The 16,089-nt window shown below is 44.6% G+C and overlaps 1 protein-coding gene across 3 annotated transcripts in view; it reads left to right on the top strand.

The window, feature by feature from the left end:
• mapk6 (mitogen-activated protein kinase 6) overlaps positions 1 to 15,826 on the top strand; it is a 37,152-nt gene extending 21,326 nt beyond the window's left edge. For all 3 annotated transcript variants that reach the window (XM_037540044.1, XM_017719501.2, XM_017719500.2), the window contains exons 3-6: positions 10,294 to 10,438; positions 11,233 to 11,397; positions 12,237 to 12,438; positions 13,086 to 15,826. In XM_037540044.1, the coding sequence (XP_037395941.1) occupies positions 10,294 to 10,438; positions 11,233 to 11,397; positions 12,237 to 12,438; positions 13,086 to 14,187 (1,614 nt within the window). In that variant the 3' untranslated portion in view covers positions 14,188 to 15,826. The remainder of the gene's footprint in view (positions 1 to 10,293; positions 10,439 to 11,232; positions 11,398 to 12,236; positions 12,439 to 13,085) is intronic.
• Positions 15,827 to 16,089: the final 263 nt, after the last annotated feature.

The following is a 16,089-nucleotide window of genomic DNA, read 5'->3' as shown; positions in this document are numbered from 1 at the left end:
TGGGAACCAAACTGCATTCCCGGGTTGTCTCCACTGTCATAGCCACAGTGACCACACACACACACACACCCTCTTTTCTACCTTCTGGCTGGCACCACTAAGCCACCTCCAGGAAGTCTTCTTCTGCCTGATAAAGCTTTCTGTTGCCAGACTGCAAGATTAGTGGATTCCTGCTGTTTGTTTAGGTAAACAGCGTTCCGATCGGTTTTAATTTGGCAAAATAAAACCTGTTCCCCCTCCAGCACACCCCAGATTAGGTCAGCCGCAAAGCGCTGGAGCTTTTTGCTTCAGCCCTTGTCGTTGGGCACCAGCGTGGCGAAGCCGTGGCCCTATCGATCCCTGACGATGCGTGAAGAGGAGTGCAAGAGAGCATCGTTTTGGCCGTCGTTTAGCTGATATATCAGAAATGGCAGTTTATAGAGAACAGGCAGCGACGCCCGTGGTCACGTTTTATTTTTATTTTTTATTAGGAGTTTTTCCATTTGATGCTTATTAGCTTTTTTTTTTTAATCTGAAGCTCACACTGTGGGGTAAACGAACACAAAGTATTTGTATTTTTCTATTATGTTGCCTATTCAAGTAATAATAATAATAATTATTTAACCAAATAAAGTTTTACATCAAAAGTAAGAAGCAGCTGGCTTTTTAGCACAATAGCCACGTTTACATGCAGCCTAATACTCCATTAATAATCAGAGTAGAATACGTCTAATATAAACACTTCAATTTGTGTCCGATTGATCGAGGTGGGTAATCCTGTAAATAATCCGTTAAATAAAAGAATAATATCCGTGTAAACGCCTGTATCCGATTACATTCCCTATCGGAAAGTTTCAGTCCGTTCTGCATGAGCGTCGCGTCACAGTGAGAGTTTATACCGTTCAACACGGCGGAGCAGAAACTGGTCTGCAGAGGAGACGAAGTTCATGCTCTGATCTTTAAAAGACGGCGGTGGGACGGACGTCCAGCTTATGCGTCTCAGAGCACGACGTCTTCCTCTCGGCCTTCTTTAATAAGGACGTGTGAAGGACGTTTTCCTGAGTCTGACGTCATTTTAAAGCAGTTAAAAACACAATCACTGCTCACTGCTGCTCATCTCACTCTGACTGGACTCACATTAGGTTCGTTGTCATGGTAACGTCTACACTAAGCGGTTCTCCATGCATGGCGCATCATTTTGGATCGGATTACTTGTAGCGTGCATGTAAATGAAGATTTTCCATCGGATGGTTGAGTAGAGTGAGCATGAACACCTCAGTCTGACTCTGTAATCGGAATGAAACACACGTACTGGGCAAAATAAAAACAATAAGTTCTCTTTTTTTTTTATCTGCTGAATGTAAATGCATGTGTAACAAGTCTATTTCAGAACACATGGCTTGGCGTGTTTGCAATGCCTGTAAACTTTACTTTACTTTACTTTACTTTACTTATTAACTACTTTTAGTGCAGAAACACACCAAACATGTGGCCGTGAAGTGGGTAGCTGGGTGAACCCGGCCGCTTCGCTGAACTGAGTAACTTTTAACAGGAGTCCTGAGGGCAGTGACGCAGCAGATTTGCAAAGGCTGCATGTTTCAAATAAAAGGCAGACGTTCCCTTCAGAGAATCGAATTACTAGAGAGACACTAGGAGGTGGGCTTGGCTCCCTTCCTTCACCCCAGCTTGTCGGGCTGGATCAATTCCAGACTGAAAATGGAACCGATCAAAATGCCTTTGCGGAAACTCGTGACGGCTGTGAGGAGGTGAAGCAGCGCTGCCTTTTGAGCGCTGGGTAATAAAGGGGCCAGTATTGACCTGCTAAATTTACACCTCCCTGCAGCACGCAGGGAGTGTTTACTGCCACCCGCGAGCTCTGGGGTCCAGACCCGCATGGAGAACGTGCAGAACATGCCCGCCTATAGAAAATACCGTGTAACGTAACCTGTTCACACAGAGTGAAAAGGCTGATTATCAACCAATGCTTCCTCGTAGAGCACGTGAGGGTGCAGGAAGGGTTGTGCTGGGGAAATTTCTCCCAGTCTGTGTTTAGATTGTTTCCACGTTCCGTTCTCCTGCTCTCTTATCAGATGTTGGAATTTAGTGAAGACGGCTGTTTAGCTATAGTGACGTTGATATAGGCCTAATTTAATTATGCTATACATTCCCATCCAATTAAATAGAGTGGAGCATTTAGGGTGAGTGCAGAAATGCAGTTTATTTAATGTGGACATTGTCTGTCTGTCTGTCTGTCTGTCTGTCTGTCTGTCTGTCTGTCTGTCAACTCTCTAATATGATAATTCTGATATGATCAATGTTCAGTAGAAACTAGCAATGTTGGCATTTCTGTCTGAACTGTTCCTTTAGTTAGACTGAGAGAGCTCTTCTGGGGTTCTTTACTCAAGAGTGGTTCTATATAGAACCATAAACATGCGTACAGTGTTCATGGTTCTTCAGATTGATGCAATGTGTTCTCTTATTGTTACAAGCTTGACATGAGCAATAGGAGAACCCTTTTGGTTCCATATAGAACCGTATACATTCTCCATCGAGCTGAAGACGCCTTTCACCATGCAAAGAACCATTTAAGCATGCCAATAGATCCTTGAGTGGTCATGACCCTATCTGGAACCATTGGCTTTACTAAGTTGATATACACTCACTGGCCACTTTATTAGGTACCCCTTGCTAGTAAAAGGCTGGACCCACTTTTGTCTTCAGAACTGTCTTAATTCTTCGTGTCAGACTTTCAACAAGGTGTTGGAAACGTTCCTCAGAGATTCTGGTTGGTTATTAGAGTTACTGTTGCCTTTCTATCATCTGGAACCAGTCTGCCCGTTCTCCTCTGACCTCTCACATCAACAAGGCATTTTCGTCCACACAACTGACCGCTCACTGGATATTTCCTCTTTTTCGGACCGTTCTCTGTAAACCCTAGAGATGGTTGAGCGTGAAAATCCCAGCAGATCAGCAGTTTCTGAAATACTCAGACCAGCCCGTCTGGCACCAACAACCACGCCACGTTCAAAGCCCCTTAAATCCCCTTTCTTCCCCGTTCTGATGCTCGGCCTGCACTTCAGCAAGTCGTCTTGACCACCTCTACACGCCTAAATGCAGTGAGCTGCAGCCGTGTGATTTGGCTGATTAGCTATTTATGTTAACAAGCAATAATACCCAAGAAAGTGGCCAGTTAGACGTGTAGGTAAAGCTCCTTATAATCCAGGTGAGCACTTATTGGTTGTTTTTACTGCTAGGTAAACCTTGGTGGACAGGATATGATAAAACGGTATAATAGAGCTGTAACGAAGCCAGTGAAGCCAAACGGACGGTCAGGAGTGTCAGATATGGACCTAAACATGAAAGTGATGTTATAAAATTGTTTCCATATTGTTGCAGCCCTATTCCTGTCTGTTATCTCTCTGGCACGTAGAGTCTGAAGGCTGGCGTTGGTGAGCGACTGCGCCCTGGGAGCGTGCTGATGTATTCAGTGTTGTGTTAGTGTTGGAATGAGCAGTGTGTGTTTGGAAAGCCGAGCCACTCGTTAATGATTCAGTGTTGATTTTGCTCAGCGTGGCACTTGTAGCTATTTTTTCACAATATGCATCATGTTTAGCTTTTCTGAGACTGACTGACAATTACTGACAGTATACCAGCAATCCAGAACTGAAAGATGAAAAAAGATGAAAAGTTGTAAGGAAAGGGGGAAATATGTCGTCATGGGCGGTCGTCTAACCAGCTGCTTGTTTTTGTGAGTATTATGCCGTTATTTTAGGATATGAATGTAAAATGTGGCCAGTGTAAAAGTTATTATATTGTTTTTGTTTGTTTGTTTGTTTGTGTAAACCCCCCCCAAATATCTTGGCATATATACAACCCTGTTTCCCAAGAAATACATTTGGAGTAGTGTCCAATTTTTGTTGAGATAGGAAAACCAGGAAAACCAGCACGAGCGACCAAAGAAACCCACAAGTGTGAGAATTGTATTACCGTAGTTTGATGTCGTTTCAGTGTATTATGGTTGTTTTGTTCATGACGAGCATAAAAGTCACTAAAAGTACACTAATGTCTCGGTAGCCAGCTAATTTCCCCGTTCCACCTTAAACAGTCCAGCAGTTCTGATGCCCGATGCGCCAGAATGTAACTGCTGCACCGTTTAAGGTGGAACGGGAGAATTCGAACAAGAATATCTGACTTCAGCTTCATATCACTGATGAATTAGTGGTGGGTGATGATAGATAATTGCCCCCCACTTTGCCTCCTCTGCTGTCACTGAAGTCGGGCAGGGTCGCCTACAGAGCAGCGCAAGTAGCTGTTAAAATAATAAAACCTCTTAATGTCTTTTTTTTTTTTTTTTTAAATTTGAGGCTCCCATTTCAGAGGGAAGATTCAAGCCACTACCCCTGTAACTCCGTTCCAAGGGTTTAGGGTGACACTCAAAAACAAGGGGTAGGGGTAAAAAACAGGATTGGGCCCAAGTCTGGACGGCAGCATATGTTGCTCCAAAACCTGTATATATGGTTCAGCATTAATGGTGCCTTCACAGATATGAAAATCACCCATGCCATGGGCACTGATACCCCCACCCCCACCCCACCGCCCACCCCCAAAGCCATCACGGTGGCATCATGCTGGCTTTTGAAATCTGCACTGATGACAATCTGGAAAGAATAAAAATTTTGCTTTTTTTTCAGACTACAGGGCACTTTTTCTCTTCGCCACAATTCATCTTAAATGAGGTCAGGCCCAGAGAAGGCGGCAGCATTTCTGGACCCCGTTTACATGGGTTTTTTTGTTTGTTTGTTTTTGTATTTTTTATTTAAATTTTTTTTCTCTCTTGCTGTGTGTGGAGGGGGGTTTCCTCAGTTTGGCAAATGTCTCCTCATAACCGGCAATACCTACGTATTTAGAAAATCCGTAAACCCATCGTCATATCGCTCCGTGCAGCTTTTTGACATTTGCGCTTTGTGGGGTCATTGCGGTCGGGTTTACCCAGCTGACGTGTGACCTGTTCACACACAACAAGTCAGCAGAGCAGGGTGGATTTTTGTCTTCAAATGTCTTCTGAAGACTGCTTGATGTGTCAAGCTGTGGTTTCACACACACACACACACACACACACACACACACACACGTTGTTGTTATTACAGTATTTGTGAGGACTTCCATTGCGTGCTATAGGGTGGCTGAGTAAAGCTGTGCCCTTAACCTCGGTTAATAAATAAATATTTTTAAAAGGCGGAGCAGAGCATCTTCGCCTGTACTTGAGAAGCCAGATGTCCCCAGATGTACCAAATTTTGTGTTTTCCCATCATGAGGACATTTGGTCCTTGGAAAGGGCTAAATACAAACATGCGAGCACACAGGTTTTCAGCATCAGCCGGCTAGTGAGTCATCCTCTGAGCCACGCTCGGTGTGAGACCTCGCTGAGATCACTTCCTGAATGAGGAAATGTTGTTTTGTGATTGGTTCTTGTGATTGGTCTCCCCCCCCACACACACCCCCCACCCCCACCCCCCCTCAACCACCAGACACTGTTTTTTGGTTTGTCATCTCCTCAGCCAGACAGCCAGACGGCCGTCAGACAGACAGAAACGCACCGAGAGGTGGCAAAATAAACTGTAGTGTCTGCCCATTCGAGCACGTCTGACTCTTAAGTCGTCATGTGAATTTGAAAGCTTGTTCTGCTGCCTTTGTTTTTGCTCTCCAAAAAAAGGTGCGAGGCAAACGGATCACCAGACCGTGGTGGTTCGTATGCAAAAACGACTCGCAGCTGGAGTCGGAGAGCTTCTTATGAGGAGCGCGAGTGTTCAGACTGCCAGGAAATCGACGAGTCTTAGCTGGTGTTTATAAACGCTCTTAAGGAGCCGAGTTGTAGCTCTGCATGTCCAAGGGTTTTAAGTCGCCACCGTTTCTTCTGAAATGAAAGGTATTAATAGGGCGTTAATGTAGGGGTAGCCTCTACTCTTCTGGGAGGGCTTTGAGGATTTGATTGGTTGGTGAGGTCAGGTGCTGATGTTGGTCAGTTCTGGATCACCTCAGCTCATCTCGAAGGTATTGGATGGAGCTCCATCAACAGTTTCCCTGCTCCGCCGCCCAATGCTGGGGTGCTTTTGTACCCCTCTAACCCACACTTAGCACTGGGCATGGAAACCTTGGCCTCTTTTTGGGCTGATCCAGTGTGTCCCGTGTCCTATTTGGACATGCACTGTTTAAAGCTTCGCTTTTAGCAGATTAAGCCTAGTCTCAGACTTGATTGCAGTCTCCAGATGTGCATAATTGGGGTCTGGCCTAAAACGTTAAGTATAACCTTATAATATTCTAAATATTTTGATTTTGAGGCAGATTTTCAAATTATGCATAATTTAATTTAACTACTGTATTTGCTTTGGACCCCCCAGAAATGGAGCTAGAAGTGTGTATTATTTTTGGACTGCCCGCTCCTATTAATTAATAAATTATTAAAAGCACTATTTAAAAGCATAAAGTCGTGAAGCCCGTTAGTTTGGGCGGAGCTGCTAGATCATTGGTCATAACCGTTCATGAAGGGGCATGTTAATTTGTCGTGGCTGGATTATATCTGGCTGAATTCGGTTTCGGTTTTCTTTAAGATATTAAAGATATTAAAATTTTCACCACATTCCAGCACGTCTGGCACCAAAGCTCCCCCCTTAACATGCTTGCAGACCGATCTCCTAGATCTGATCGCAGCGTCTCCAGTTAGGCGGCAGTTCCGGGAGTCTTTCTCTCTCTCTCTTTCCCAGGAATGTTGCTGTAAAAAGGGGAGGAAAAAGATCCTAGTTGGAATGTAGCTAAATCCCTTTCTCAGGTAATCTGTTTGAGCTGTTCGGAGTAACTCTCAGCATTACGCAACGCTCAAAGCCCTTTTACGTCCTTCCTACGACATACATACAAAAAAAGAACCAACAGACGAGAAGCCCAGCCTGTCTTTCCGTGTCCTGTTTGGTCTTTTGCCAAAGCAGAGGGTTCGGTTTCTCCGTGTTTTTGTGTGTTTTTGGCTGAACAGACTGTCGAGGGCTAACGGCGCCCAGGCTGCGTATATAGTATGAGCGTCTAAAGCTTAAAGGGGGACGGCACCAAATTTTCATAATTCTAGTCCTTCTGAGTGGTCCGGCGTGAATTGATTGATCGTGGGGACTCGGATGTCTCTACAGTGGTGGTGGTGATGGGAACCAGGGGGTCGCCATGGCAACAGCACAAATATAGCCACTTTATTTACTATCCAAAACCACCAGTGCCCCTACGCAGGTGTTCGTTCTACCTTGGGTAGGTTTCCCTAGAACGGAGCGTTTCACTCCGAACGTCTCTGAATGACTCCGTTTACGTCTTCAGCGTTTAACTATGCTGAGTGTGTTGTTGTTGGTGTTGTTGGTGTTGTTGTTGTTGTTGTTGTTGTTGTTGTTGTTGTTGTTGTTGTTGTTGTTTTGCATTCTAGAAATGCTGATCGTATCAATCATATACTCAAAAAAGCAGAGGAAGATTTACAGTAACATCTGTAACAAATATGTGTGTGTGTGTGTGTGTGTGTGTATATGTGTGTATATATGGCTGAGCCCTGAGGCTAACGCACCCATTGTTGGTTTTCCCTGCTTATTGCGGATGCTGAAGTTTATTTTAGATTGAATTTTAGATTGTATTGACTCCGTGTTTGACGTTGGAGGGCGGCGTGTCCGCAGCGGTTCTTGCTGAGAGCTCTAGAAAGACTCCGGTGTTTTTAACGAGAGCATCAAAGGAAAGGAACATGGATGGAGACTGAAATAGCCTTCGTTCCGGATCACCTCTGCAACATCCTCACCGCCGACTCGGAAGTCTTTGAAGGCCATAAAAGAACAGCTCTGTGTGTGTGTGTGTGTGTGTGTGTGTGTGTGTGTGTGTGTGTGTGTGTGTTGGAACTACACCAGATGTTGGTGGTGGTCTCCACAGATTCTGGTACGAGGGGGTCGTAGATTGATGTCTGTCTGGAATTTTCTCTTTTTCATGCTTTCTTTTTCTTCTTCGGTCTCGTCTGCCCCTCATCACTTTCTCTTCTCTTTTCCCTTTTCCCCTTCTTTTCTTTTTTTTGTCTGTTTTCCCCCCCTTACTCTCACTCTTTATCGTGTGTGAATGTCATTGGATTAAAGCAGTAGCTAAAACATTAATTCCAAATGTGGTTGAGCAACCAAGACATGACCGAGGTTTGCTTCGTTAGTTTTAGCTCTGGAGCTGCACGCTTATAAGCCTCTCTACGTTAATTAGTGCTGACTGCATGCCCGCTGTGTGGGGTTCCTCAGTATCTCTGCTAGTCCTGATTATATGGTTTATGTACCGTATGACTCACTTATCTATAAACATGGACTAAAGTGTGTCACATGGCTGAAACACCAGCAGCCAAATTAAAGCCTGAATTCTGTCTGTGCTTTTGTCCATTGTTATAGATAAGTGTGTTATTAAGAACGGTATAATTAGCGTTATGGTAATTGGCTGTTTGTTTTTCGTAGTAATTATGGACGTTAAGTTAATTGAGATGGGTTTGAAGAAGCAGGGATTGAATGCAGTGGTAATGGGAGCCAGACTCGAGTCCTGTTTCGTAACCGCATTGCAGATTCTAAGTATCTTCTGAGCTCAAACTCACCTGCTTCGTTAATGATCAAAGCCTTCCTGAGCTGAATGAAGTGTGTTGGGAGTCTATTAAGAAAAACACTGTAGTGTGCAAATGTGGAGCTGGGCGCTCGGGACTGAAGTGCTATTCAAACGGGGTTGATCAATTCACACTGGATAAGAAATCTAGAAATCTCAGAGATTGCAGGGACTATTCAAGTTAAACATCATCAAAATAGTTACTGAGATAATGTAGCTTGCATTGGCATTGCCCAGGTTTATTTATTTTTCCTGTAGTGTATTACAGTCTGTCAGAGCGACTGTGTGGATCAAATGAACATTATAGAGCTTTTTAAATGAAACAGTAGAAGCCGTATCGCCCCCTACGCTTCCTGTAGTGTATTACAGTCTGTCAGAGTGACTGTGTGGATCATATGAACATTATAGAGCTTTTTAAATGAAACAGTAGAAGCCGTATCGCCCCCTACGCTTCCTGTAGTGTATTACAGTCTGTCAGAGTGACTGTGTGGATCATATGAACATTATAGAGCTTTTTAAATGAAACAGTAGAAGCCGTATCGCCCCCTACGCTTCCTGTAGTGTATTACAGTCTCTCAGAGCGACTGTGTGGATCATATGAACATTATAGAGCTTTTTAAATGAAACAGTAGAAGCCGTATCGCCCCCTACGCTTCCTGTAGTGTATTACAGTCTGTCAGAGCGACTGTGTGGATCATATGAACATTATAGAGCTTTTTAAATGAAGCAGTAGAAGCCGTATCGCCCCCTACGCTTCCTGTAGTGTATTACAGTCTGTCAGAGCGACTGTGTGGATCATATGAACATTATAGAGCTTTTTAAATGAAACAGTAGAAGCCGTATCGCCCCCTACGCTTCCTGTAGTGTATTACAGTCTGTCAGAGCGACTGTGTGGATCATATGAACATTATAGAGCTTTTTAAATGAAACAGTAGAAGCCGTATCGCCCCCTACGCTTCCTGTAGTGTATTACAGTCTGTCAGAGCGACTGTGTGGATCATATGAACATTATAGAGCTTTTTAAATGAAACAGTAGAAGCCGTATCGCCCCCTACGCTTCCTGTAGTGTATTACAGTCTGTCAGAGTGACTGTGTGGATCATATGAACATTATAGAGCTTTTTAAATGAAACAGTAGAAGCCGTATCGCCCCCTACGCTTCCTGTAGTGTATTACAGTCTGTCAGAGCGACTGTGTGGATCATATGAACATTATAGAGCTTTTTAAATGAAACAGTAGAAGCCGTATCGCCCCCTACGCTTCCTGTAGTGTATTACAGTCTGTCAGAGCGACTGTGTGGATCATATGAACATTATAGAGCTTTTTAAATGAAACAGTAGAAGCCGTATCGCCCCCTACGCTTCCTGTAGTGTATTACAGTCTGTCAGAGCGACTGTGTGGATCATATGAACATTATAGAGCTTTTTAAATGAAACAGTAGAAGCCGTATCGCCCCCTACGCTTCCTGTAGTGTATTACAGTTTGTCAGAGTGACCATCATTATTTTTGCTCTGAAATGTTCTTGGCTAACATGAAGGATCTAAGGTTGTGCTGTCGGTATTGCTGGAAGTTTTAGTTGTGGTGCTTTTAGGCCCAGGCTGTGTTGTGTGTGTTTATTTATTAGTATTGCTAAGTGACTGATATCATTTGCTCATCCTCTCTCCCTTTCTCTCTCTTACAGGGTCACCTGTCAGAAGGTCTGGTCACTAAGTGGTATCGTTCCCCTCGTCTCCTGCTGTCCCCCAATAACTACACTAAAGCCATTGACATGTGGGCAGCCGGCTGCATCTTCGCTGAAATGCTCACAGGGAAAACACTCTTTGCAGGTCAGACACGTTTGTTTGTTTTTGTTTGTTTGTTTGTTTGTTTGTTTGTTTGTCTCCCAGTCTGATCTCCCCAGCTGTGTCTTGGTGTTTGTGCTACCAGCCCTAGCAGCGTGGACGTTTTGACCTCACGTTTCATCCTAATTTGTTTTGTACTTTATTGATTACTGTTTTAATCCGTTCTGACATTCCAACTTTAGATGCAGTTCAAGTGCCGCCTGTCCAGCTCAGATAATTACCACTGTAGCTGTATTTGAACAGGGAAATCGGACAGTTCTGCTGGACTCTGACCTTTCTGGACATCATTTTGACGTACACTTGCCTTTATCTAGGTGTTTCTCTCTGCATATATACTCACGTATAATAAAGTGATCTAGGCCAGGCTGATATTTTCCACTCTGTCTGGGAGGAGAGCTTTTTCCTTATGCGAGCTTTTAAGGTGAACTCCTAAACTCAGACTGAATGGAAAGTAGGTCAGAACTGTTTTTGCCTTAAACGTTCCAGCATGTAAACTTTAAATGCTGGTTAAAGAGGATCCGCTATGTGGTATGGTTGGAACAGCGTCTCGAGCTCTGAGATCATTCTTCATCCGCCCCAGGGTGCGACAGCAACGTTCTCCACAAGTAGAGAAAATGATCAGTTCACGAGGTTCATTTTGCCTTTGTGGAGGTTTTTAAGCTCCTTTAAATTGCATTGTTTTCCAATAACTGTGGTAACTTAAAACCTCTTATGAATCTGAGGGGCTGAACGGGTCCTTCCAGTCCAGGAGGTTTAAATGTGTGTGTGCTTGTGTGCAGGTGCTCATGAGCTGGAACAGATGCAGTTGATCCTGGAGTCCATTCCTGTGATTCATGAGGAGGACCGACAGGAGCTGCAAAGCGTTATCCCCGTATTCATTAAGAACGACATGTCTGTACCCCACACGCCGCTGGCCAAACTGCTGCCAGGGGTCAGCGCTGAGGGTCAGTATCGTACATGCTCACATACATCTTCTCTTTCAGTAACTTCTGGAAGTTCTCTGGCCAAAAAAATGCATCATCGCCCTTTTAAACTGCGGTTTTTCCAGTCTTTTGAGAGACTTCCTGTCTGTTTTAGTCCACTTCTCCATAAACTTCAGACTTGATGTCTGAAGAGCACAATATTGACACTCCAGCGCTCCAGCATGACGACTGTAGGGTGTTTGGTTGGACAGCCATGATAAAACAATGGGGCAGTTTGACTGTCCAGCAGAATCACCAGACCTCAGTGGCCAGAATGGATAGGAACTCAGGAGACTGGTTTAAGCTGTCCTTCATAGGGTGATGGTGTTATTAAGGCAGAAGGACACGTAACCAAACATCAGAAAGTGATGCATGCAAAACTAATTTTTTTTTGGGTAACTCAAGATTAATGTGCAAGTCTGAGGAAATGCAAATGAAACCCATGTTAATTGATGTCCATTCATTGTTACCCACATTTGCTCGTTGGGTCCAGCTGTTCCTTTAGCCCCTTAATTCTGAGATCGACCACCTGGCAGAGTTTAGTCTCAAGACACCTCATCCAGGTGATGAAGGTCTTCATGGGTGTAGCAGAATACCAGAGCCAGGTGTGTCAGAGCTGAGCTCTCCAGGGCGGCACGCCCCTGATCTAACAACGTTTGTAGATGTCTGATCTGATAAACAAATGCATAGGAAAATGCCTTTGCCTCTTAGTCCCTGAAGGTTTCCTATGACCCAGCAGTGTTCAGTGCTAGTAGAAAATCTTCATGGACCCCCATGAAGAGCCCAAACTCATCATTTGCCTCCCCCTCTCGTTTTAACAGCTCTGGATTTCCTGGAAAAGATCCTGACTTTTAACCCCATGGACCGGCTGACGGCAGAGGAGGCCCTGGCGCACCCTTACATGAGCGACTACTCGTTTCCTCTGGACGAGCCCGTGTCCTCTCATCCTTTCCACATTGAGGACGAGGTGGACGACATCCTGCTCATGGACGAGAGCCACAGCCACGTCTACAACTGGGACAGGTCAGACGTTCCGCCCTGCAGCCTTGCCTGCAGAGCTCATTGGTTTCATAAGAGCGCATTAATTAAGCATTTGAGTTGGCCCACATATGGCCGTCTTATTGATTTGAGGTCATCTGGCTGAAGAAGCGAGTGAACGTAAAACGCCACTCTTTTGCAGTCTGAGCATAAGTTGGCTTATATGGCCTAAATTTCCTTCGGGATCAATAAAGTATCTATCTATCTCTATCTATCCATCTATCCATCCATCCATCCATCCAGTGCGTTTTTGTGGTGTGTAGGGAGCTGTTTGGGGAGCAGGTTCTGCATTAGGAGACAGGGGCTCCTTGGCTTTCAACCACAAAAACACCAAGACGGTGTTGGACAATGTAGAACTCTTTGAAGTGTTGTTCCAACACCTCTTTCAGCTAAACGGCTGATTTACCAGTCTTTCCTGAGCTATAATGTAATTGCTGGGGTGCCCCAACATGTGGAACCACTTGAATTTTACAAGGATTTCTCAGTAAACCGGTTAATTTAAGATGAAAGTGACCGTTATCCAATAGGAATGGACCTTACCTCTTCTCCTACTGGACTGGCTTGACTCTTCTACTTGAAGTTAATCTTCCCATAGCATTGTTTGTTAACGTTCTCCTGTTCCTCTCCTGTAGGTACCACGACAGCCAGCTATCGGAACCAGACTGGCACCTGCACAGCACAGTGGAGGCGGAGGAGGTCCAGCGCGACCCCCGCGCCCTCTCGGACGTCACAGACGACGAAGAGGTGCAGGTGGACCCGCGCAAGTACGCGGACGCCGACAGCGAAAAGTTCCTGGACGACCCAGCGGCCTTCGACTTCCCTCCGGAGCGCTCGTGGCCTCAGTACGATGACCATCACGAAAACAAGTACTGCGATCTGGAGTGCAGCCACACCTGCAACTACAAGGCGGTCTCTCCATCCTATCTGGACAACCTGATCTGGCGGGAGAGCGAGGTGAACCACTATTATGAGCCCAAGCTTATCATAGACCTGTCCAACTGGAAAGAGCAGCAAAGCAAAGAGAAAGGAGACAAGAAGAGCAAAAGTAAGTGTGAGAAAAACGGCTTGGTCAAAGCTCAGATCGCTCTGCAGGAGGCCAGCCAGAGCCCGCCGGAGAAGGACCGCAAGCAGGAGAAACATCAGAACCAAGGCTTCGATTTCGACTCCTTCATAGCCGGCACCATCAGGCTAAGCCTTCAGCCCGAGCCCAGTCAGGTAGGCCTCTTGAACGAGCTCAACACCTCCGTGTCCCAGCTGTCCAAGTCAGTCAGCCAGGAAAAGGACGAGAAGTGCCAGGTGAACCTGGCTCAGCAGGGCGGCCGCCCACCGTGCCCTTGGGACAGCTACGGAAGTCCAGGGCCAGACGAAAGTTACTGCCTAATCGATGAGGCCTGCTGGGACGCCCAAAAAGAAGGCAATGTCGGCGGAGGAGGCGGATACACCAGCTACTTAGACCGGCTCTTCAGCAAGCGGGACGAAAGCGCAATGATCACGCCTCCCGAATCTCCCGAAGACTTCTCCCCCGACGCAGACATCCCACTCTCTTCCACCCAAGAGGAAACCGCACCTGGATTTCTCGCCCGAAACGGAGAAATCGTCCTCGAGACGCTGGCCATCCCTGGCGATCTGCCGCTGAAGTCGCTGCAGGCCACGCTCACGCCCACCACTCATGTAAAATGCTCCCCACAAATTGCCCACAAAACCTACAGCAGCATTTTGAAACATCTGAATTGAGCAAGTCCATTTTATTAATATTAATATTTAAATAATAAAGTGGTCATTGCAAATCCCTCCCGCCCACCCCTTCCAAAAATGCCACCTGCGGCGAGCCAAGCAGGTTCTTTTATTTTTATTTTTTTTACATGATTTTCCCTGAATTATTTTGTAAGTTTTACTGTGTTATTTTTTATGTTTGTTTTTTTTTTTGTAATCATTTATTATTAATATTATTAATATTGAGTAAAGCTCATGATCCAATGAGCGTTGCTCTGTGTCTGTTGACACTTCTTGGCCCCCTCCCTTGCTTAATTTTCAAAACTCTTCTATTTAAATCAAGACAAACAGGAAAAGAAATAATTATACTGAATAATAATAATAAACTGGCATGCCATTTGCACACGGCGTACTGTAGATTCATATAGAGGAAAAAGACAAGAAAGGCTTATAAGGAACACAAGGAACGGGAGTATTTAACGCAAGCGGAGAGAAAGCGAGGGAGGAAGAATGCACTAAACGTGAGGGAGACGTTGTCACTGACATTTCTGTCTTTCTGGCCCAACAAAAAAAAAAATAAGTGGCCTTCCAGTTTGACCCGCCTAGAGGACAGAAGCAGAAGCCGTTTTCAGTCTCTTCTGATTATCGTTTTATTTTTTCATCCTTTAACATATCTAACATATTTATGTGAGTATTCCTTTTCTTCCCTCCTTTTTCGGGAACCGCAAGGTCGCCCCTCCCTCGAGGTGACCCGAGCATACTGTAAACACTTGTGTTGAGTTTATCGCGATGCCAGCAGAGCAGCCGTTTTAAAGTGTAGGTTCGTTAAAACGTGTTATCTACCTCAAGAGGTAACCGCAGATGGAGCGTATCGGAGCTGTAGTGCTTTACGCAAGACATTCACCCTGTAACACCGCTCAGTGCGCAGTGACTGGCGTTTTTCTTTCGTTTCTTTTTTAGAAAAATAAATTTTGCATTTGCCATAGTGAAGTGTTAAGATCATTTATTTATTTTTAAGCAGATGTGAGATATTTATTTTAAGAACCGTTGTAATTTTCAGTGTGACTGGCGACTGAGGCATTGAACTTCCATCCCTTCGTTTTTCAGCGCTGCGAGTTCGTGTGAATGAATGAGTGAGTGAGTGAGTGAACGGCTGGAGGCTCCTCATCCTTCTTACGTTGTAGAGATGCTCTCCGTTTCCAGCTTTAGTTCCTTTTGAGGAAATCTTTCTCGTTCTGTTCGTTTTTCCTGTAGGTGCTCTGCGTGAGAGGAAATCTGGCTTTATGAAATCTGATGCACCTAAAAGTCTTAATTTGTTTTTCTTTTTTACATAAATGTGTTTTTGGATTTGTGTGCATGGAAGAAAAACTATGGAAGGTAAAAACGAAGTGTATGGTGAAGTCTTCATTTTTAATTTTTATTTTAATTGTGTGTTTTTAGTTTTTTGTTAGTTTTTTTTTGTTTGTTTTGGTTTTTTTTTTTTTCCCCCCCTTTCCAAACGAGCATGATTGAAATAGGTTCGGGTTATAGCATGTAGAAGATCTATGGACTACTTCTTCCTTTTTTTATTTTTATTTTTATTTTTATTTTGAGTTGACTCAGTTCTGTTATCATTGGTTCCCCTGTAAGATACTATTAATAAAATGGCCAGCAAAATATACGCCTGCTTTTGTTGCTTCGTCATTTGTGAAATCCACTTTTGTCGAGTTCTAGTTCTAACGTTGAGAATTCGGAAGATTAATTGAAGTTCAGGTTGGCCTGGTTGTCGCACTTCCAGCTGAAAGCTGGTTTAATCCGGGTCTGCAATGTTAGAAATGAAGGTTCTGTTCGGTGCATTTTTCTTTCTTCCAGGTGCAAACCGTGTAAACGTTCCCCCAGAGGTTCTACAGTGGTTCTAAGATCTGATTGTGGAGCTTAAATCAG

Source organism: Pygocentrus nattereri, chromosome 7 (assembly GCF_015220715.1).
Source record: "Pygocentrus nattereri isolate fPygNat1 chromosome 7, fPygNat1.pri, whole genome shotgun sequence".
In the NCBI taxonomy this organism is placed as follows: Eukaryota; Metazoa; Chordata; class Actinopteri; order Characiformes; family Serrasalmidae; genus Pygocentrus; species Pygocentrus nattereri.
This window is presented reverse-complemented; position numbering and strand designations above follow the sequence as displayed.